Source organism: Cucurbita pepo, chromosome LG17 (genome assembly GCF_002806865.2).
Source record: "Cucurbita pepo subsp. pepo cultivar mu-cu-16 chromosome LG17, ASM280686v2, whole genome shotgun sequence".
Lineage (NCBI taxonomy): Eukaryota > Viridiplantae > Streptophyta > Magnoliopsida > Cucurbitales > Cucurbitaceae > Cucurbita > Cucurbita pepo.
The window spans coordinates 1,008,603-1,028,468 of NC_036654.1; the positions used below are offsets into that span (position 1 = coordinate 1,008,603).

The window sequence follows — 19,866 nt, forward strand, 5'->3', positions numbered from 1 at the left end:
TCTCTCTCTCTCTCTGCTGCTACACTTGAGTGTTTTTCATGCATATAAATTGCACTTGTTCTATGCAAACCTGCCATCAAGGAACACAATCATCTTAAACGTTTCTTTCGCCTCAATTCTACGTCTGGGTTGCATAATTTTATTTGACATGGAAGGTTTCCCCCATTTTCGTGTGTTTTTCATGTGGTTTTTTAACCTCAGTTCGGTTGCAACCTGTCGTTTTCTTTACCATAAAGCAATTGCAAGATGATCTCCATGGACAAGAATCAAGCTCTGTACAAAACTGTGGTTTATGCGAACGATTTATCTATCATCCTTTGTTAATTAACTACTTTTATGGTTTGTTGGATTTTTCTCATCTATAGACTATAATATCAACGTTTTACTAGCTTTGAGATCTGTATCCATGGTCACAGCATTCATGTCTTATTTTTATACTTTCTGACTCGAATCATTTTCAGGGATCCTGAGGTTCTGGATATCGGTGCGCATGAACTAATACCGCGCATATTCAAAGAAAAGCTGCCGAGCACTTAGATTCAATGGAGCCAGACATGGGTTCGAACTCTCAATGTTATCACCGTCTTTTCTGAAGAGCGCATTGCCAACAAAGCTTCTTAGAAGGCTCTTTCGCGAATGTTTGTAAGCGTTTCACATTCATACCATGCCGACACAGATAGAACTGTAGGAAGTTTGAAAACTGAGAGCTGCTTTTGTTTTTTCAAACAATAGACATTCTATGTTGTACGATTGTTGATTGCTGTTTTGTTATGTAGCGTTGCTAAACATGGAACAGAGTTCTTATCAATATTTTTCATTTCTTGTCCTTGAATTCTAAACATGGAACCACTGTACAGAGTGATTCCTGACAATGGCAGTCAGGAACTTTTCTTACTTCACATGCAACAAGAGATCTGTAGTTGGTATTTGTGAGCACTGTACATGTGGAACCACATTCACTATTATTGACTGAACTTGCAGACTTGGCAAGCTTCATTGTCCATGGATACTGGAAGTCTTGGGGTGCACAGCCCATATGAGAAGACGATCGCTCAGTTGGTGCCCGCCTTCTGCTTGATTGTCTCTCAAATGATTCGGGCCTCGTCTTTGGCGCACTCTGTGACCGTACTTTGGCTCTTGAAGATTGTGTATTGGCCATGTAACTTGGGAACATTGGATACTCAAAAGACAGAGACTGCATACAATTTGTTGTGGAATCTTGTGGGTCCTCGAAATGACGACTGCAACCTCGTGGGTCGATGTCGGTTTGAGTAGATGGTACTAGAGAGACAAGGTGGGCTTGATGTGTGAACCTACGTTCATGTCTTGTCCTGTTCTTCGAGCCTTGTATACACTCTCCATGATCCATCTCCACAATCTTAATGTTTTCCTCTGCAACCTTCATTCACAATATTGAAATGGGTTTGTTGAAGTTCCTACTTTACTGATGTTTCAAGCAACGTTCAAGTTAAGCTGCAAGTTTAGGCAAAAGAATGATACTTACATGATCAGTACAACCAAAGTGATTTTTGTTAACCGAAGGGTTTTTCCCTTCGATCATCCTGATCCGTTCGGCACGAGCTCGAGCCTGAGCCATGATCAATGCTTGCATACACCGGAGAGTAGCTTTGGCCTGTTTTCTAACAAGGTGACCTCTAGCTAGTGCCTGCAGCTTCACCAATCCTCGCAATGCCCTGAGTGCTTTTCTTGCCTACAGCATCACCAGGAGATTGGTAAATGGTAACCATCTGCATATCCAAAAGGAAATAACTACAAAAGTTTCATGTTATTGTACCAAATAAGACCGGAAGACTGACTGAATCTTGATGGCAGCAGCCACAGCAGCATCAGCTGCCGCAGCCTTTGCCACTACAATGGCCAAGCCTTGCCTTTGTTCTTCATAATCCATATCAATTGCAGCCTGTGCAGCTGCAGCAACAGGCATTGTTGTAGCAACCATCTCAAGAGGGTATGAATCTCTCGACACCGCCGTGGTGGCTCTTCGAAAACTCCATCTTTTTTTCTCTTTAGGATTGTGTCGAATCGATATCGGGGTGGCTGGACACTCGGAAGTAGTCGTAAAATTCTGATTACTCGAGCATTTTTCCTTCTCTTTGTCTTTCTTCCCTGTCAGAAAGCTCCTCAGCCATTTGCTTGTCTTTCCCATCTCCTCCTCCCTCGAGTAATCTCAAGAATCATAGAAGAAAGCAAATAGAAACCACTTATAAATCTCTCTTGAAATGAAGAGCAGCTTCTAGTTTACTCCTTGATAAGAACAAAAACTCTTGCTTTCATGTCTTCTTATCTTTTCAACTTCCATTTTTACAGCGAGATGGCATGGATTTGGTGTAAACTTGAGGGGAAAGAAACAGAAAGGAAGCTCCACAGACAAGCCATCGGTAAAGTCCTAGCCGCTGTTGCAGAGTTAATTGTACTGTGGCCTTGTTAAGTGTACAATTGACCACGTGAAAAAGGGCTAAAACTAAAAGCAAAAAAGCTTAAATTGAGTGTCAAACTTGAATCTTAAGCAACTGAGAGCTGTCTTTTTGGATCCAATTTGAGAAGTTGGGATTGGTGTGTACCTCGAATCTCGATCCACATTGCACCAAAATGTAATGTAGGCATATGAACCTCTAATTCGTACGCATTGTCTTAACTAGTTGAGCTACGTTTAAATTGATTGATCATGTTGATTCAAGAGTGAACTCAAACTATTTTTCCCGTCCCATACAAAACATTAAAAAACAAAAAGAGAGGAGTTTGTAGGGACGGTTTAGGGTGTACCTATAGGAATAGAAGCATGTGCACCTCAGGCTTTTTGTTGGGTGCTATAGATCCCAGAAGAAAAGGACACTAAAATACAAAGACCTCTCGGGAAGCAATCTTGAGGGGAAAAGAGAGTGAGGGAGTCAAAAGAGTTTGGTAGAAAATGGAGCACGAGTATAAGTTTAAATGACAATATTATCATGGAAATATAGTCGATCAAAATCAAGTTAAATGAATAAGCCACGTGGGATCTCATAATCCACTCTTCTTTGGGAGTCTAACGTTCTCGCTGACATTTGTTCCATTTTCTCATCAATGTGGGACCCCTAATCTACCCCTTTTGGAATTTAACATCCTTGCTGGGACACCATGTGATGTTCCACATTGGTTGGAGAGGAGAACAAACCACCATGTATAAGGGTGTGGAAACCTTCCCCTGGCAGACACGTTTTAAAGCCTTGGGGAAATCCGAGAGGGAAAGCCCAAAGTGAACCATATCTGCTAGCGGTGGATCTGAGCTGTTACAAATGGTATCAGAGCCAGACACCGGACAATGTGTCAGCCTTCTCGCTGTTCCTCGAAGGGGGTAGACACGAGGCGGTGTGCCAGTAAGGACGCTGGCCCCAAAGAGGGTGGATTTGGGAGCGGTCCCACGTCGATTGGAGGAAGGAAAGAGCACCAGGGAAGACGTTGGGCCCCGAAGGGGGGGTGCATTGTGATGTCCCACATTGGTTGAGGAGTAAAACAAACCACCATTTATAAAGGTGTGGAAACCGTCCCCTAGCAGGCATTTTAAAGTCTCGAGGGGAAGCCCGAAAATGAAAGCTCAAAGAGGACAATACCTGTTAGCGGTGGAGGATCTGGGCCGTTACACACCACCTCGTATCCACCCCCTTCGAAGCTCAACCCACTCGTTGGCAAATTGCTCGATGTTTGGCTCTAATACTATTTGTAACGGTCCAAACTCACCGCCAGCAGATGTTGTCCTCTTTGGACTTTCTCTCTCAAGTTTCTACTCAAAGTTTTTTAAACGTGTATGTTAGGAAGAAGTTTCCACACCCTAATAAAAAAATGTTGTCCTCTTTGGACTTTCTCTTTCGAGTTTCTACTCAAAGTTTTTTAAACGTGTATGTTAGGAAGAAGTTTCCACACCCTAATAAAAAAATGTTTCTTTTTCCTTCTCAACCGACGTGAGATCTCACAATTATCATTCTAAAAGTCGATAATTCAATCTTTCACTAAAAAAGGATCGTAAAAACATAAAAGTTGGCTATTCATTCAGTAACTTTTGTAGAATAATGTGGATTGAAATGATGAACTTTGAGATCCAAAGAGGGTAGAAAAGTTGCAAATGTCACCTTGTCGGCCTCTTCTTCTGTGAATTAGGAAACAGGTTTTTGCAGTTTAGCAATGGTTAAGGATCATGTCGGATTATTTAAAATGGTAAAATATTTTCATTTCTTACTAAATTGGATTCATCACCCAAAATTAAGATCGTAAAATATGATTCTTAGGATTCTACTAAATTATCTGAAATTCATATTAAAAATTTGGTTAATTAATAAAAGCAGATATTTATGGATAGAAATTATGAGGGTAACGGTCCATTTCCATTACTGTGATAAATCAAGTTCATTTATGAAGATCGTGGACTTCCATGCTGGGTTCGGCCGAAAATTTAATGAACATTGGACTTTTATTGTCTCTTAAGCTCTGATAAGGTTAGAACATGGAAAAATCACAGCGCTTTATAAGCTTAAATCCACGAAAAGCATCAAAAAACCCCAACTTCCAACTACCCGCGCCGTCCCCTAAAACCCCAATTACGAGGGATTCGGCTATTTCAAGAGCACGCGTCTGGTTTCTGATCGTAAGAGGACTATGGCGGCCATTCCTGTTCTTGCTCTGCTGCTCATCCTTCAATCTACAGCGGCTAATGAATTCAACGACCTATTATCGCCTCTTCTCTCACCCATTTTCGGTTTGTTTTTGCGATTTTTGTGGCTGTTCTTTGTTGGGTTTCTTGATATTATCATGTTTGTTTGAAGAACTTGATTGGAGATAGTGTTTGTTCTTGTTTTGATTGGGTTTGTAATGGCAGAAAATGTCTGCAAGCAAGTGAACTGTGGGAAAGGGAGCTGTAAACCTTCTGATAATGATACTTTCTCGTTTGAATGTGATTGTGATTCTGGGTGGAAGAAGAGTCTTTCTGATGATGATGATGATGATGATGGTCACTTCAAGTTTCTTCCCTGCATTATACCCAATTGTCAGTTTCCTCTCTCTCTGTTATGAAGCTTTTGTTTGAAAAGTTGCTATGTTCTTAGCCATAGCTGTTGCAGCAGCTAGCTATTTGATTCTGCAAATTTGGACTTGTTTCTGTTTGATTCATGTATTTGCTAAGAGTTATTATGGAGATAGCTGGTAAGAAGTAGATTTAGAATTCATAGTAGTGTTCTTCATTTCAGCAATGTAATCTTAAACTATCCATTTCGAACTCGATACTTAATTTGGTGTGTGTATGTGAGATCTCACATCAGTTGGGAAGGGGAACGAAACATTCCTTATAAAAGTGTGGAAACCTTTACTAGCAGACGCGTTTCAAAAACCTTGAGGGGAACCTTGAAAGGAAAAGCCAATGAGGACAATATTTAGTATTTGTGGGCTTGAGCTGTTATAAATGGTATCAGAGCTAGACATTAAGCGGTGTGCTAACAAGGACACCAAACCTCAAAGAGGGGTGGACACTGGACAGTGTGCCAGGGAAGATGCTGGGCATTGAATGGGGTGGATTGTGAGATTGCACATTGATTTAGGAGAGGAATGAGTGCTAAATAGGACGTTCGGCCTTGAAAGAGGGTGGATTGTGAGATCCCACGTCGATTAGAGAGAGGAACGAAACATTTTTTTTATAAGGGTGTGAAAACCTCTCCCTAGTAGACACGTTTTAAAAACTATGAGCGAAAGTCGATCCCTAGTAGACATGTTTGATTTAGCATATTATATTTGAAGATTTAGCACATTTCACTGCTATGAATGATGCTGATGGGCATTGGATTTGTCTGTTGATGACAGGTACTTTGACGCACTCGTGCTCATCGGCGCCTCCACCGGGCATACAGACCAAACCAAGAACCAATGACTCGATATTCGATCGTAATGACCAAACCTATTGTCCATAATGTTACCTTGTTTGTGAATATAACAATTTAGTAACTGCTTTTTATGCTTGCTCATGGCTGTGTAGCTTGCAGTTGGGTCGACTGTGGAGGCGGTTCGTGCAACAAGACGTCGCCATTTACGTACAAATGTGATTGTTTGGCTGATTACTATAATCTTCTCAACATCACTGCCTTTCCATGCTACAAAGATTGTAAGCTCATATCATACTCACTAAGCTGATTAAGAGCTGTTCTGATGTTGTGTTTGTTTATCATTTTGAAGGCTCAATAGGAATGGATTGCCAGGAACTGGGAATTCCAGTGGCAACCTCCCCTCCTTCTGCAACTGCCAGTTCAACTAATAACAACGGTCAGTCAGTTCACAATCCCGACTTTTTATCTTGTCAAATCTTCTATTTTCTCCACATCGATTAAAGAAGGGAACGAAACATTTTTATAAGAGTATTGTAACCTCTCCCTAACTGACGTGTTTTAAAACCGTGAGGCTAACAAGATGCTAAATTGGACAATATCTACTAGTGGTGAGTTTGGTCTGTTACAAATAGTATCATAATCAAACATCAAACGGTGTGTCAGGAGGACACTGACCCCTAAGGAGGGGGATTGGAGAAAGAAACATTCTTTATAAGGGTGTTGAAACCTCTCCCTAGTATTTAAAATCGTGAGACTAACGACAACACGTGATGGGCCAAAGCAGAGAATATCTACTAGCGGTGGCCTTGAGATGTTACACGAGCTTACCCAACTCGATGTTTTTTAGCACTCTATCTATCATTACTTGTTTCCTCCTTACTGATACAATTATGCTGCTGCAAAATTAGAATTGTATTGACAGTGATTCAAACTGTTTTGATCTGCAGCTGCAAGCGGATTACTTCTCAAGCGAAGCTCCCTCTCGACGATTAGCTCGGTGGTAACAGGTGTCGCGACGCTACTGCTGCTGATCAAATAGAGTGACATGTGTAGTGCCAGTGCTATAGTTGATTATAGGTTGATTATGTGTGTAGTATTTGTTGTGCATGGCCGCTATTTATGGCCTTTTTGGGATGAAATAAGGTCCCCATTCGAGTTCTGAGATGATGGGCCTTGTATATATATATGCTTACAGCAGACAGTCACACCACTTAGTATACCTTTTTTTGGCATTTAACTAACAAGTTCATGAGCTGTACGAATCTATAGCCCAATAACGCCATATGATCGCTTATGGTAATAGTCCAAACTCACCGTTAGTAGATATTGTTTGCTTTGTCTCGTTACATATTGCCTGTAGGGAGAGGTTTCCATACCCTTATAAGGAATATTTTGTTCCACGCTCCAACTGACGTGAGATCTCACAGCTCACCTCCTTAAGGGCTAGCGTCACTGTTGGCCTACCGCCTGATGTCTAAGTTTGATACCTAGTAATTTTAGTTTACCATGAATTGATATTGTCCGCTTTGGTTTGTTATGTATTATTGTCAATCTCACGTTTTAAAACGTGTATGCTAGAGAGAGGTTTTCACACCTTTATAAGGAATGATTCGTTCTTCTCTCCAACTTATATGGAATTTCAAAATCTACTTCCATTGAAAAGTTAGTGTGTTCGCTAGCACATTACTTAGTGAGAGACTCTAATATCATTTATAACAGCTCAAGCTCACCACAAACTGATATTGTCTGTTTTGATTCATTACGTACGGTCATCAATCTCACGATTTTTCGATATAATATCTAATCAAACATTAAATGTAGTGAACAAAAGATTAGGAAGCGGTGGAATGATAAGAAATTCAGAAGCCCAACAGCCATGACAAAGTCTTCCAATCAAATCCCACATCGGAAGACACGCAGCTGGCGGTAGTGGGGAAATAGAGATCTCAATCAGTTCAACCCCCACACTCTGTCCCATCTCTTTTATTATTAATACTCATCCTTCCTTCATCGCCATTATAAAACCAGATCATTCCCTTCCACTTCCTGTACGTCACCACCCCCCACCCCCCACTCGCCGCCGCGTGCCGCCCCCACTCCCTCCGACACGCCGTCGTGCTCCTCCCTTTCTCCTCTTATATATTCGTGGCGGGGCTTTTATAATCATGAGAGAACACAGTGGGAGATTTTTTTAATTTAAATTATTACATAATTTTAATTTTGCAATCTTATATTTAATCAATTTAATTTTTATTTTATTTAAAAATGAAGAAAATTATTGGAAACTTTACTTTTAATAATTTTCTTAAAATTTGTGTCACTCGAGATTTCTGCAACGGATGGCCCTTTCCGTCTTTTTCTCCTTTTGTCTTTTTCCCTTTTTATATTTGCTTTCCCTTTCAAATATATTCCTTTTTCTAACTTCAATTTCTTTACCCCATCTAATATCATTTTCTTCTAAATTACTATTTATTTTATTTTTTAATTAACTTTTCAATAACATATAAATTATCAAATTTGTCTAATTTATATGTATGAAATGTTTATTAAATATTTTTTAAAAATTAAAAAAAAATAGACACATGTTTACAAAAACAAATTAAATAAGCTAAAGTTAAATTAATTTTGCCAATATCTAAGAACATTTATTTTTTAAAAAATCAAATTAATTTTATAATTTCATGTTATATGTGCACGTGTGTGTCCCCATATTATCCCACCAAACAATGATTTTATTTCACTAATTGAGTTATCACTCTATTTTTAGAAAAAACATTATGTGAAGCAATTATTATCCAAAAAGAACCCAACATTAATTATATATATATATATATAGTAATTATTAAAGGCCTTAATTTATGGAGATGGTGAAGATTTTGGAACTTTGAATGGACAAATGAAGAAGAAAACAAGGAGTTATTGAAATAGTAAATAAAAAAAGACACAAAATTCCATAAAAATTGGTAAAAAATTGCAGTTAAATTAAAAATATTTGAGAGTTGCAGCAATTCTGTTGGGTTTCATATGAACAAAGTACAGACATTCCTCGGTGCTCCCAGCAGTCCCACTGCCTCAAGAGAGATAAAATACTTTTTTAATTAATAATATTAATAAATTACTGTTGTAATTATAATATATATATATATATATTAATTATGGGTAAATTGTACGAGTTATAAAAAATGATCTCTCTTCGCACACCGTCCTCTATCTATAGAGGTCAGTGTGCATTCATATATTCAAGCACGGACAATTCACCCTGTTATTAAAGCTATATCTACCTCATTTATGACAACAAATTGATGTATATCGGCAAATTTGTATTACGTCCCAATCATCTTATAAAAAAAGAATAAATTAAATTAATAGAGTTAATAACTTGAAATTAAAAGAAAAATTAATTATGAGATATACATATAATAACATTAATAATAATAATAATAAGATAAGAGAATGATTGGGAGTTCTTTCCCTCTTTCTCAGGTACTCCAAGGAAAGGGCCCTTTGTTCATTTATTTTTTCCAGGTGGATACAGTTCATATATCTTTAAATAATAATTTATCCAATTTTAATATTTTTCTGCCATTTTACCATAATTACCCTCCCATTAATTTAATTATTATATATCCCGTTTATTTTTTTATTTAATGGAAAAAAAATACATTAGAAAAAAAAGTTATCGACATTCTGAATGCATATGTTTCATCATGTCTTTAAATAATAATTTATCGAATTTTAATATTTTTCTGCCATTTTACCATAATTACCCTCCCATTAATTTAATTATTATATATCTAGTTTATTTTTCTATTTAACGAAAAAAAAAACACATTAGAAAAAAAAGTTATCGACATTCTGAATGCATATGTTTCATCATGTCTTTAAATAATAATTTATCGAATTTTAATATTTTTCTGCCATTTTTCCATAATTACCCTCCCATTAATTTAATTATTATATATCTCGTTTATTTTTCTATTTAACGGAAAAAAAACACATTAGAAAAAAAAGTTATCGACATTCTGAATGCATATGTTTCATCATGTCTTTATATAATGCATATGTTTCATCAGTTCATATATCTTTAAATAATAATTTATCGAATTTTAATATACTTCTGCCATTTTACCATAATTACCCTCCCATTAATTTAATTATTATATATCTCGTTTATTTTTCTATTTAACGGAAAAAAAATACATTAGAAAAAAAAGTTATCGACATTCTGAATGTATATGTTTCATTATGTCGTAAAAACGACAAGACTAAGATGATAAATTTTTTTAATAAAAATTTTTACTTTATTTTCTAGAAAAAGGTTGGTATTTTTTATTGACGGGGAGGGATGTCGATTTTGAAAAGGAAAAGATGGGCAAGGGTGTTTTTGGAATTTTGCGATGAAATTGGTAAATTATTGTACTTTGGGTAAAAAAAAGAATGATTGTTTTATTAAAATAATTAGAATAATTTGCATAGTTTAAAAAACAATTATTCACTAGTTTAAAAAATAAATTAAAAAAAAACAAACGGGTTTTAGAAATTCTAAAATTAGTAATTATTCTCGTTAACCGTTAAAGCTATTATTAAATTCAATGCTAGGTACAAAGATAAGATTAAAATTTAATTTTAAATTTAATGAAAATTATAAAATTTAAATTAATATATATAATTAATTAAATATAACACCTAAATAATTAAACGAAGGGGGAAGGAGGGGGGTGTTAGAAAAGACGAAAAAATCCCTATCCCTTGGAATGTTATTAGGCCCATGAGTTTTTTTTGGCCAATTTTAGAGAAAGTGACATTTGAGGGATCATTTATTTTTTGACAAACAACCTCACACCTATCCCAATATGAGAACGCTCATCGCTTTGTATCTCTTAGTGAATTGTAATATCACTCAATAGCTCCGTTGAATAAGACACTATTTTTTTGAAACTTTCATTATTGGACTCGTACACTGTTCCTTCACTTTTCGTGCTATTCATAAAAAATCTTATTTCGATCTTTAAACTCTCTGTTATAGTTTCGAAATAACTAGTGTAAGTAATGTCTTACATTAACTTGAAAATTAGTTCGTAAAATATCATCACGGTTGATATCAGATTTTTTTTAAAGTAAAATCTTGTGAGTTGGATGCAAATTTCGGTGATAATGATTTAAGACGAGCTTTACTTCTGAATCTATCTATCTATATATATATATATATATATATATGATTTTATTTGTATTGTTTTTAATGAAGCATACAAAGTTGAATTATTAAATGCTACATTTGATTTGATATGAAATAATTTGAATTATCCATTACGCTCTCGTCCTTTATAGAGCATCCAAAGCTTCCTTAAACAAAATGAAAATAAAAAATAAATAAATATAGTAATAATGATAAAAGGAGAAAAATTTAGTTTTAGTTCGCAATAAATAAAATAGCATTTATAAATTTAATTTTTTAAAATAAATAACTAAATTAAATAAGCTAAAGTTTTTGGGGGTGAAAGTTAAAAGAGAGGAAATACCAAATTTAGCCTCGAGGATAAAAAAAAAACAGCCAACGAGAGAGGGACACGTGTGAAATGGTATAAAAAGTAGTGAACACGGTGATTGGCCAGTGCGTATTTGGTTGCTGACTGGACTCTCTTCTTCACTCTCACGGTATGTTTTCCGTTTTTGTCCAAACAATTCTTTGCTTTCACTAAAACCCCTCTGCTCCATATCTCATCGCAATTAATATATATATATATATATAAAATAATTAATATTTTAAAATTCAAATATTGACCTTTTTAATTAATAATACGTCTGAATATTTATATTTATTAAAAGAAAATTGCAAAAATCCACCTCTAATTTATGTAAATAAATCCTTTATAAAGATTGTTTTTATAATTATTAAATTGTTATAATTTAACTTTATTTTTATTACACAATTTTTTTAAAAATTAATTTTTACATTGAGTTTAATTGCTATCTTAATTTAAGAAAATAAAATAGAAAATATGCTTAAATGGGCCTTTCCATGTGATTAGATATCTTAAAATTCTGTAATAAATTAGAAAAAAATTAAGAAATTATTTACAATTAGAAATAAAATATAATAAATTGTTTTTATTTTTATTTTTATTTTTACTGAGCTTCAAATAAAGCTCCAAGAGGTTCAACTCATCGTTTTTTCAGCTCCGTTTCTCTTTCTCTCACTAATTCCATCTCCACTCTCTGCACTGCACACAGCCATTCCGATTCACTTGCTTCCGACGATCATGGAAAAAACAGCTACAGAGCCTTGGCGATTGGAGCCGCCACCGTCTCATTCCTCCTCCGTCTACCGTCCGCCGGACACCCCATTAGAGCCCATGGAGTTCCTCTCCCGTTCTTGGAGCGTCTCTGCTCTCGAGGTCTCCAAAGCCCTCGCCCCTCCTCGTTTGACTCTTTCTAAGCACCCCACTGCCGGAAATGGCTTCACCGCTGCTGGCGGTGCCGGCATCATTTTGGAGGATTTAACCGGCGAACTTGAAGAGATTACCCCTTTTGCTGGAAACCCATTTTCATTTGCTTCATCTGAAACGTCGCAGATGGTGATGGAACGGATTATGTCACAGTCGGTAAGTTTGGTGGAGCAGAGTTTTTGTTTTAGCAGAGCATGTATGGACAAATAATGGGATTTGCTTTATTTTTGTTTCATGTTTTGGATGGATTCAAATTGATTGGAACTTTGCTTATACTTTTGTTTTTGGTTCTCCCTCCCATTTTCTCTCTGGCTTTATCTACTAATAAAAACATACTTCTGATTTCTCTTATTTCCCCCAACTTTTGTCTCACGCAGCGTACATCCCACTTTTTTGTGCTGAATTCCTGTTGTTTGTTTCTTTTTAATCCAATTCTAGTGCATTTAATCCTCTGGGGTTCTGTATTTTGAATTGGGTCTTCAATTTTTTCCCCTTTCATTGTTCTTCTTCAACTACAAATCGACCATCGAGAACGTAAATGGTGTTTTCGAGGTTAATTGTAAGAACGATTCATTACAATTTCCGACCCATTTTCATGGCTGCATTTATCCTTTCGTGATTTCTACGTTTCCGCCATTAATGATCTGTTCCTTTTCTTTACTCAATGGCAGCAAGAGGTTTCGCCGCGAACTTCTGGCAGACTGTCTCACAGCAGTGGCCCTCTCAATGGCGCACAAAGTTGTGGTTCATTAACCGACAGTCCACCTGTCTCTCCTTCGGAGATCGATGACGTTAAGGTTAGTATTCTGTCGCCGGCGTTTTTTTGAATATTGGGTCTGCCGATTCTGACACCAAGATTCAGGCCGGCTCTGTTGTCTCTTCTTTTTTGTCTGTTTATTCCTTCCTTTTCTTTTTTCTTCCAAATTTCTGAAAAACATGCATTAATCCATAATTGTATATAAATTTTGGATCAAAATAAGAAAAATCTTCCAATTAATATGAATCAAAATTAAATTTAATTCATGGTGAGNTTGATTTTCATAATTTTGCCTCTGTTTCTGATGGGGTTTCTGTAATTTCCTCCCGTCGGCGAATTGCCGGATTATTTCCATTTCCGGCGAGTGGTTTATGTTAATTTGAATCGAATTCTTGAATGGGTGTCTCCACTTTGGGGCATTTATTGATATATGGACCCCATAAATTGACACATATCTAAGTTCTTGTCATCCATTTCGATCGATGTCCCATCTGTAATTTATCTCTGCAGTGTGGCCGTTCAAACATCCCTGTAAACCAGTACAGAGTTACTGCCAGTGGCGGTGCCACCACTGCCGGCGGTGGAAAAACTGTTGGGAGATGGCTAAAGGACAGGAAAGAGAAGAAGAAGGAAGAAACAAGAGCTCAGAATGCTCAGCTTCATGCTGCTATTTCTGTTGCTGGTGTAGCTGCAGCCATTGCTGCTATTGCTGCAGCCACTGCAGCTTCTTCTGGTTCTAGCAAAGACGAACATAAAGCTAAAACTGACATGGCTGTTGCCTCCGCTGCAACGTTGGTTGCTGCTCAATGCGTTGAGGCAGCTGAAGTAATGGGTGCTGAACGCGATCACCTTGCATCAGTCTTGAGTAATGCTGTTAATGTCAAGTCAGCTGGTGATATCATGACACTAACTGCAGCTGCAGCTACTGGTAGTGTATAGCTCAATACTTCATGGTTTTGATTCTTGATTCCAACGTTTATTAACATGAAGCTTCCTGTTTTGATTCAGCGTTACGTGGGGCGGCGACGCTTAAAGCGAGAGCGTTGAAGGAAGTGTGGAACATAGCAGCAGTGATTCCGGTAGATAAAGGTATGGGAGTTGCTGAGAATGGCAGCATTGGCAACTCCAACAGTAGTTTCAGTGGTGAACTTGTCCACCCTGAAGAGAATTTCTTAGGCATTTGCAGCCGAGAGTTTCTCGCTCGAGGCTGCGAGCTTCTGAAACGTACTCGTGAAGGTATGATCTTTAATTTCCGTGTTCGTGTTTGAGGGGTTTGATCAGAATCAAAGTGGAGTCTTAGTTATTGTTGATTTGCAGGTGATCTACACTGGAAAATAGTCTCTGTATACATTAACGGAATGAATCAGGTAAAAAGCCTTAAAGAGACTTCGATTTGTTCTAGTTTTCTAATCTGCAACTTGATCTGTTAATCATTCAGTACTCTAGTTCAGCCTTTTGTCTTGGGATGTGAACCCTGTTGAAGATATAAAGTTTAGCACAGAATGATTGTAACTGCTCCTTTCGGATTTCCACACCCTTAGAAAGAATGTTTCGTTCTCCTCCTTAATCGATATGGACCTCCTTCAGGGCCCAACGTCTTTTCTGGCACTCTTTTCCTTCTCCAATTGATGTGGGATCCCCCAATCCACCCCTTGTTGGGGTCTAGTGTCCTTGCTGTTACACCGCCTCATGTCCACCCCTTTTCGAAGATCAGCCTCTTCACTGACACATTGTCCGGTGTTTGGCTCTGATACCATTTGTAACAGCTCAAACCCATTACTAGCAGATATTGTTTTCTTTGAGCTTTCCCTCTCGGGTTCCGCTCAAAATGCATGTGTTAGGGGGAAGTTTCCACACCCTTATAAAGAATGCTTAGTTCTCGGGATCTTAGAATGATATTGTAGAAGAAGCAAGTAGCCTCGAGGTGGTTTATTGAGGTTGTTTTGTGCAGGTTATGTTGAAGATGAAGAGCAGGCACGTAGCTGGGACCATAACAAAAAAGAAAAAGAGTAAGTGAGAATAGTCTTGTCTTTTCTGTAATAATTTGAACAGAAATGGATGTGGGTCTTCGATTTGGGGATTGATGAAAGGTTTACACAATGTGACATACTATAAAGCAAACCAAGAATAAAGAAGTTCATAATGGAGGGGCCTGTTTGATCTCTCTTTAACCCTGCCCCTTTTTCTTTTTCACCCTTCTCAGATATCGTGTTGGAGGTAATAAAAAACATGCCCGCCTGGCCCGGTCGCCACCTTCTCGAGGGAGGAGAACACCGTCGCTACTTCGGCCTGAAGACCATCCTGCGGGGCGTCGTCGAATTCGAATGCAAGAACGTACGAGAGTACGAGATATGGACTCAAGGCGTGTCTCGGCTGCTAGCGATGGCAGCGGAGAAGAGAGGAGACAGAGTAATGTAAAAAGAGGTATAGATTAAAGGTAGGAAAAGGAAAAGGAAAAGGAAAAGGAAAAGGAAAAGGGTTATGGAAATGGGGTCTGTGTGTTTAATGATATGGTTGAATTTTGAGGGTAAAGTGAGGGAATTTGAATGAAAGTGAGTCCATGTGAGTCAAGTTTTAGGGGTTTTAGATGTCTTGGTTTGTTGGTGTGTTGGGAATCAAAAGGGGTAAGCTTGGAGTGAGGCAGTCAAGAGGAATATAATACAAACCCCCACTACTACCAATAACAATGAAGATAAAAGCAAGATGCTCTTTCTTTTTTTCCTTTTTTTTTTTTTTTTTTTTTTTTTTTTTTNTTTATTTTTCTTGTTGTTTAAGGTTCTTGCTTATGTTGGGGATAATCATTGTCTTCCAATCATTTGTTTACATTTTTCAACTTGTTTTTTAAGGATAATTTAGTCAGACACTCTAGTAAAGAAGGCTTAAATGAATCGAGTTCACATCTAAATGAGAGGAATACGACTTTCCATAATGGTAGGTATGATATTGTCCACTTTGAGCATCATGTCTCGTGGCTTCCCCTAAATGCCTCATACCAATGGAGTTAGTATTCTTTGTTTATAAACCCATGATCATTCCCTAAATTGGCCGATGTGGGATTTTCATCCGTACACCTTCCTTTTCGGTGGTTTAATCATGAATTCTATGGTTAAACGTGTTTTATTTAGAGCAATTTTATGTTGGGCGATCTGCTATGAATTTTTCTAAGATATATGTGACTCAGAATAGAGTAGGTTGGTCTCTGGGAATAGTATGTGAGGAAAGCCGGTTCAAAGAATTGGTGTTAGTATGTAAGGATAGTTTTCCCTCTTAAGAGACGAAGAATAAGTTTGATTTTTTTACTCTTAAAATTGTGTCTATTTATACATTAAATCTTCTTAAAAAGTGTTAATAAACTTTTAAATTCTTGAATGCACGATAGAGAAATTATAAAATTATTTTAAATTTGTATTTAGGATATATATATATATATATATATATATATATATTGTATAGAATCTATGAAAATAAATAGTATTAATAATTAACAAACAAAAACATCATTAAAACACAAACACTACAACAAAAAAACAAAAAAGAACAGGCCCAATAAGGAGGAGTTGAAAGAAGCCCAATAAAGAAGGCCCAATAAGGAGGAGGTGAAATAAGCCCAATAAGGAAGGCCCAATACCTCTTATGAGAAGAATGTATTGCACATTAATATTTATTTTCAAATTCAAACTCAAATTTTCACGACTTAGAAATAAACAAAAATATAATTAATATTTTTCCTAAATATTATAAATTATTATAAATTCTTAAATTTTTAGTGTTAACTTTCTTGGTGGATAAGTAAATAAAACCAAATTTAAAATTTGGTCGAAATGAATGAGTTTTTGAAAATTTTTACCAATTTTATGTTAAAATTGATGGTTTTATTAAAAATAAATTAATTTTGTTTTTTTTTTTTTCTTTTTTCTCTCGAGTTATTCCAAATATAATAAATTTATTATTGAGCAAAATTACATGGCTCTTATTGGGCTGGCACATAAATCTCCAAAAGGGCCGAAATTTCAAGCAAAAGCCCAATCGTCAATTTTCAAAGCCCAGGCATACAATTGGGATTTGTTCGGTAATTGGCGATTTGGGCTCGACGAAGGGTTTTTGTCGCCGTCGTCGAGGGGTTTCTGGTTCCGGCCAAATTCTGAAGCTTCTTCTCAATGAAAATGTATGCTCTGAATCTTCACTCTTTCTGTAATTTTTGCAATCTTGTTCCAACTACTTGATTCTGCGATTGAACAGAGGTTTCAATTTACTGTCGCTAACAGTTTGATCGGAACTGTCGTTTGCAGATTAGAGGCAAACGCAGGCCCTCTTACTAATTTCGAGGTTCTCGACTTTCTAAGATCAAAGGGAGCAGCTAAGGATCCCACTAGGGTTCTTGCGAAAGTGGTACCATCCGAGTACAAGGTTATATTTCTATTTCCTTCTTCTGTGCTGGCCTACGAGTTCTTATGTTGCAAGTTTCGATTGGATCTTTTTTTGTTTTTGTTTTTAGGTTTATGATTATTTGAATCAAACTCCTGCTTCTTATCAAACAAGAGAAGCTATTCTTGAGTTTGTTGACAAGTCCAAAAAGTATGATCTAGCGAAAGCTGAAATTCTGAATATCGTTAACTTGGGGCCGATTACTCCGGTTGAGATATTTCCGGTAATTTCTCCCTCTCTTTCCTCCTTTCATTACATGAATTCTTCATACTTTATGCTATGTTTTTTGTATGTGATCTCTGTTCTAAACTCATCTTCGATTTTCCCATATTCAATGAGGCCTTTTCTTTTAATTTGTGCCTTCCAACTTTTTCTTGAAGAACCTACGTTTAAGAAGTCGAGGAGCTGTGAATTCCTGTAGAAATTTTAGAGGACTGATGAGATATACTATTTCAGCCATGTTCATATGACGCCTTCTTTTTGCATTTTTAATGTTTAGAACAGATTTACGTAGTCTTGGTTGCTTTTCACTTCTCTGTTGACATTATAAAAGCTTAAGATTCCTCTAGCTATGGAGCACATTTGTCTGAGTATTGAGAACTTGATCGAAGTAGATGTCAGAAATTGTAGCTAAAATTCAACTGTAGATCTCAATCAATTAGTCTGAAGTTCTGTAAAGACTTGGGGGTGGTCGGAAGGATTCCTTATACAGCATTCTGCTTTTTTGGACAAAAGTTCTACTCATTCACAAATAGTCTAGTCTGTAGTTCTGTAAATACTTGGGGGTGATCTTAATCAATTATGCTAAAATTCTTACCTCTGAGTACAAATGTTCTGCTTCTTGTATTATACTTATGGCCCATTCGATTACATCTCCAAGAGGTTTTGCCCACCTCAAGTCTTGATCCGGAAGACAAAAAGAGCTTTTTTAGTTGTTAAGTTTTGTTCTTGAGACTTAAATATATGTTCAAACATTCTAAACTCTTGTCAACTACTACTGGGCCATTCTTGGAAAGTAAGGTTGTTTTTCAAATAGATCCCAAACCAAATTCTCGTCTTCTTGTGTTTTGTTTGATCATGATTCTTTTCCTCTGCTGGGATGCTTTGTTTTGGTGTTCATGTAAGAACCTGGACGAAGGAAATGAAAACATTTGGATAAGTGGTTGGATTGAGATGCAGATTAATTGGGGTTAATTCCTTTTGTTTCTAGATTATAGAAGAAAGTGATGTTCGTATGGGAGATGATGGAATTCAAGAGCTTACGGAGATGGTGGAACAGGTGTTCCCCGCACCTCAATCAACATCCGAAGTAGCTCCAAAGGAATGTAAAGAGGCCGAAGCCATGGAGAAGGAGGAAGGAGTTGGGGGTGCCGATGAAGAAACCATGGTAACAACTTGAACCCATTTCAAAACTTAGGCGAATGTCTGTAGATTAAGCCTAAATTTGCTGCCTCAGTTCAAAAAGAGCTTCCACAAGGTTGGCCTGTAAACGATAAACCCAAAAAGACATGGCTCTGTACTGCATCTTCAAGCCTTAACTCGACTATTCATAATGTGTAGACAAGGGTTTTAGGTGAAAAAGATAGAAACTGAGAGGGACAGTTCCCAAAAATAGAATGAGAAATCAAAGTTAAAGAAAGCTTTTGAGTGGTAAACAACGAAAATAGCTGGGCTTCTTTTCATCACTATTCTTCTGTTTGTTAAATATACCCTAATATTTTAGACATGGAAGAAGAAGCCGAGATTTTCTTTTCCCTAGGGTACTCCCCATCTCCTTACAAAGCAACAGCAGAAGCAGCACATGCTCCCGACACTGAATTACTGACAGCAACATTACATACTCTCATAATTTTAGCGTCATATCATACATACTAGATATTATCTTATGCATCAGACCCCCTATACTTCATATTCTCTTTTCTTTCCCTCTTCCCCATATAATGATATGAATTTTTTGATTAAATTACAATTCTAGATTTGTTGCTGAGCTTCTTTTGAGATTATAGTCCATGATTGATTTTTGTTTCGTTTTAGTAGTAAAAAAAATGAAAGCCAGAACACATCTTACACAGTAGTTGGCATTCTGAACATATACCAATTAGTTTGGGTATATACTCTTGATCCAGAAGTCATTGAAAGTAGTTTTACTTTTTGTTACAGTCCACTTTGTTCCTTTACGTATCATCATCAGCCTCACAGTTTTAAAATACTATGTTGGGGAGAGGTTTCCACACCCTTATAAGGAATGTCCCGTTCCCTACTCCAAATGATGTGGGATCTCACAATCCACCTCCCATATGGGCCAACGTCTTTGCTGGCACATCGTCCGATGTCTGGCTATGATACCATTTGTAACAGCCTAAGCCCACCGCTAGTA

General features: G+C 36.9%; 5 protein-coding genes across 5 annotated transcripts in view; 4 read left to right on the forward strand and 1 right to left on the reverse strand.

Moving 5' to 3' along the window:
• LOC111779224 (RNA polymerase II-associated protein 3-like) overlaps window positions 1-826 on the forward strand; it is a 4,007-nt gene extending 3,181 nt beyond the window's left edge. The window contains exon 8 of the mRNA XM_023659321.1: window positions 462-826. Within this exon, the coding sequence (XP_023515089.1) occupies window positions 462-537 (76 nt within the window). The 3' untranslated portion in view covers window positions 538-826. The remainder of the gene's footprint in view (window positions 1-461) is intronic.
• Window positions 712-2,535, reverse strand: LOC111779223. The gene is made up of 3 exons (XM_023659320.1): window positions 1,796-2,535; window positions 1,505-1,711; window positions 712-1,399 (listed from the first exon to the last, which is right to left on the reverse strand). The coding sequence occupies exons 1-3, from the start codon at window positions 2,165-2,167 to the stop codon at window positions 815-817; spliced, it is 1,164 nt and encodes a 387-aa protein (XP_023515088.1). The 5' UTR covers window positions 2,168-2,535; the 3' UTR covers window positions 712-814.
• A 1,982-nt stretch (window positions 2,536-4,517) lies between these two features.
• Window positions 4,518-7,119, forward strand: LOC111778927. Its single transcript, XM_023658939.1, has 6 exons — window positions 4,518-4,747; window positions 4,868-5,035; window positions 5,842-5,922; window positions 6,014-6,139; window positions 6,211-6,297; window positions 6,809-7,119. Exons 1-6 carry the CDS (start codon window positions 4,648-4,650, stop codon window positions 6,898-6,900), a joined length of 654 nt encoding a protein of 217 aa, XP_023514707.1. The 5' UTR covers window positions 4,518-4,647; the 3' UTR covers window positions 6,901-7,119.
• A 4,911-nt stretch (window positions 7,120-12,030) lies between these two features.
• Window positions 12,031-15,897, forward strand: LOC111779415 (VAN3-binding protein-like). Its single transcript, XM_023659587.1, has 7 exons — window positions 12,031-12,463; window positions 12,979-13,104; window positions 13,575-13,992; window positions 14,073-14,300; window positions 14,382-14,431; window positions 15,016-15,073; window positions 15,268-15,897. Exons 1-7 carry the CDS (start codon window positions 12,122-12,124, stop codon window positions 15,480-15,482), a joined length of 1,437 nt encoding a protein of 478 aa, XP_023515355.1. The 5' UTR covers window positions 12,031-12,121; the 3' UTR covers window positions 15,483-15,897.
• Window positions 15,898-17,139: 1,242 nt separating this feature from the next.
• Window positions 17,140-19,486, forward strand: LOC111778202 (DNA-directed RNA polymerase III subunit RPC9-like). Its single transcript, XM_023657891.1, has 4 exons — window positions 17,140-17,229; window positions 17,354-17,471; window positions 17,560-17,712; window positions 18,700-19,486. The coding sequence occupies exons 1-4, from the start codon at window positions 17,222-17,224 to the stop codon at window positions 18,886-18,888; spliced, it is 468 nt and encodes a 155-aa protein (XP_023513659.1). The 5' UTR covers window positions 17,140-17,221; the 3' UTR covers window positions 18,889-19,486.
• The last annotated feature ends 380 nt before the right edge of the window (window positions 19,487-19,866 follow it).